Consider the following 3,215-nt stretch of genomic DNA (forward strand, 5'->3'; position numbering starts at 1 on the left):
CCACTATCAGCGTTTGCCGGAGATAAGGAGCTTCCGCCACTTCCCCATCAGCCGGTGGCGGCGTGCCGGGACCGGCCGCGCCCGGACGCCTCGTTACCCAACACCCCTTAATTAAACACACACACCCCCCACCCCCCGCGGCGCGTTGTGTAACCCCGCAGCGAGGGCCGGGCCGGGCCGCCCTTGACTCAGCAGGTTCCCCGTGCGCCTCGTTAATCCCCCCCCAGGCTAACGACGGCGGGGGCAGGGCAGGGCAGGGCCGGCCACCACTGAGCTGAGTTGTGGCCGGTCTCAGTCTCGTGACGCCTCCCTCCGCTCCTCCCGCAGGGCGACTTGGCCAAGAAGAAGATCTACCCCACCATCTGGTAGGGTCCCCCCTCCTTGCACCCCGCTGCCCCCATCCCCGGGGGGGGGGGGACACGGCGGTGACGTCCCCCCCACCCCCACGTCCCGTCCCATCCCGCAGGTGGCTCTTCCGCGACGGGCTGCTGCCGGATGACACCCACGTGGTCGGCTTCGCCCGGACGCCGCTCACCGTGGCGCAGATCCGCCAGCAGAGCCAGCCCTACCTCAAGGTGCCGCCGCGTCCCCGTCACCCCAAATATCCCCCCCCCTCCCCAACGTGCCCCTCACGGCCCCCCGCCTGCCCCCGCAGGCCACCCCGGAGGACGGCGACCGCCTCGACGCCTTCTTCGCCCGCAACAGCTACGTGGCGGGGCAGTACGGGGAGGCGGGCGCCTTCGAGCGCCTCGAYGCCCACCTGCGGGCGCTGCCCGGCGGCCCCCGCGCCAACCGCCTCTTCTACCTGGCGCTGCCGCCCAGCGTCTACGCGCCCGTCACCCGCCACATCCGCCAGGCCTGCATGGGCCAGGGGTGAGCCCCACGGCGCGGCGGGACGCGGGGGGACGCGGGGTTGGGGTCCGTGGGGGAAGATGGGGGGACGCGAGGTTGGTGTCCGTGGGGGAAGATGGGTAGATACGAGGTTAGCGCCATGGATGAAGATGAAGAGATATAAGATTGGTGCCATGGGTGAAGATGGGTAGACGCGAGATTGGTGTCTGTGGGTGAAGATGGGGAGACACGAGGTTGGTGCCATGGGTGAAGATGGGTAGATACGAGGTTGGCGTCCATGAAGGAAGATGGGGAGACGCAAGCCTGGCGCCCCTGGGTGCGGATGGGGGTCCCGGGGCGCTGCGGGGTGCCGGGACCCCCCCCGGCGCCCCCGTTCCTCCCCACACCGCCGCTCTGCCCGGCAGCTGGAACCGGGTGATCGTGGAGAAACCCTTCGGGCGCGACCTGGCCAGCTCCAACGCCCTCTCGGACCACATCAGCAGCCTCTTCCGCGAGGACCAGATCTACCGCATCGACCACTACCTGGGCAAGGAGATGGTGCAGAACCTCATGGTGCTCAGGTAGGAGCCGGGGGTGCGGGGAGGGCAGGGGGCCCAGGCGTCCGGGCTGCCCCCTCACGCCCCTCCCCTCCCCTCTTCTCGCCCCGCCGCCAGGTTCGGTAACCGAATTTTTGGGCCCATCTGGAACCGGGACAACATCGCCTGCGTGGTGCTCACCTTCAAGGAGCCCTTCGGCACCGAGGGCCGCGGCGGCTACTTCGACGACTTCGGCATCATCCGGTGAGCGGCGGCTCGGGAACGCCGGGGATGCGGAGGGGGGGACACGCCGTGGTGCCCCCCCGAGCCCCCCGCCGAGCCCTGCCTCCGCCCCGCCGCAGGGACGTCATGCAGAACCACCTCCTGCAGATGCTCTGCCTCGTGGCCATGGAGAAGCCGGCCTCCACCGACCCCGACGACGTGCGGGACGAGAAGGTGGGCCGCGTCCGTCCCCGCTGCGTCCCCACCGCGTCCTCCAGGCCGTTTCGGAGGGGCTGGGACGCGTTTTAGATGACCTTTAAGGGGCTCCTGAGGGGTTTGGAGCCCTTTGGGACGGTTTGAAGGCATTCTGGACGTTCTCGAAAGGCTCCGCAGGCTTTTTAAGGCAGTTTAGGGGTTTTTAGGCCATTTCGAGGCGCTGCTGAGGGCTTCGGAGCCCTCCTGAGGGGCTGGGGGGCACCTGAAGTCCTGCGTGAAGGGATCCCGGGGGGCTTGGAGTCCTTCTGGGCTGTTTTCCAGGGCCCGGGAGACGTTTCCATTGGTATTTAAGTGCTTCCTGAGCAACGCGGAGCCTTTCGGAGACGTTCTGTTGGGCCTCCGCGACGTTTTGGAGCCTCTTTGAAGGGGGCCGGAGCTTTTCCGAGGGGCTCGGAGGCGTTTGCGCTCTCGTTTTTGGGGTTCGGAGCCCGCTGGAGGCTCCGTTTCGGAGCGAGCTGCCTTTCGGAAGAGCTCCGGAGCCGTTTTAAGGTGTATTTGGAGAGGTCCCAAAGGGGCCGGAGCTCTTGGGAGGTGTTTTGGAGCTGCAGGGGGGGGGGTTTTGATGGATCCCGTGGTGCTCGAGGGGGGGGTCCCGAGGTGGCTTTTGAGGGTCTTCAAGGCCGTTTCGGGCGCCCCGTTTCCCATGCCCCGCTGTCGCCGTCCCCGGCGCGCCCAGGTGAAGGTGCTCAAGAGCATCGCGGAGGTGCAGCTGGAGGACGTGGTGCTGGGCCAGTACGTGGGCAACCCGCAGGGCGAGGGCGAAGCCCGCAAGGGCTACCTGGACGACGCCACGGTGCCGGCCGGCTCCACCACGGCCACCTTCGCCGCCGCCGTGCTGCGCGTGGCCAACGAGCGCTGGGACGGTGAGCGCCGGGGACCGTTGGCGGTGGCGGGACCGGCGTCGGTGKCGGGAGGGCCGCGGGTGACGCGCCGGCCCCGCCGCAGGGGTGCCCTTCGTGCTGCGCTGCGGCAAGGCGCTCAACGAGCGCAAGGCGGAGGTGCGGCTGCAGTTCCGCGACGTGCCGGGAGACATCTTCCAGCGGCAGTGCAAGCGCAACGAGCTGGTGGTGCGCGTGCAGCCCGACGAGGCCGTCTACACCAAGATGATGACCAAGAAGCCCGGCATGTTCTTCAACCCCGAGGAGTCCGAGCTCGACCTCACCTACGGCAACCGCTACAAGGTGCCTCCCTCTCCCCCCTCCCAAAAAAAAAACCCTAAATCGCCCCCCCGGGACCTCCCTGAAGCCACCTTCGGACCTTCAAGCCCTATGGGAACCCCCTCGAGATGCCACCACGATAAAACCCAGCCCTCCGCACCCCCCAGATCTGCCCCTACGCCCCCCAACTGCT

At 68.3% G+C, this 3,215-nt stretch overlaps 1 protein-coding gene across 1 annotated transcript; it reads left to right on the forward strand.

Annotated features, from left to right (window-relative positions):
* Nucleotides 1-318: 318 nt before the first annotated feature.
* Nucleotides 319-3,046, forward strand: G6PD (glucose-6-phosphate dehydrogenase; the record flags this gene model as incomplete). Its single annotated transcript, XM_026068568.1, has 8 exons — nt 319-365; nt 467-575; nt 656-873; nt 1,257-1,412; nt 1,506-1,631; nt 1,730-1,823; nt 2,542-2,728; nt 2,811-3,046. Coding segments are annotated over 8 exons (1,173 nt in total), but the record flags the coding sequence as incomplete, so codon positions are not given.
* Between the last annotated feature and the right edge of the window lie 169 nt (nt 3,047-3,215).

The sequence above is a fragment of the Apteryx rowi genome, unplaced genomic scaffold (assembly GCF_003343035.1).
Source record: "Apteryx rowi isolate R43461 unplaced genomic scaffold, aptRow1 scaffold_2752, whole genome shotgun sequence".
Classification (NCBI taxonomy): domain Eukaryota; kingdom Metazoa; phylum Chordata; class Aves; order Apterygiformes; family Apterygidae; genus Apteryx; species Apteryx rowi.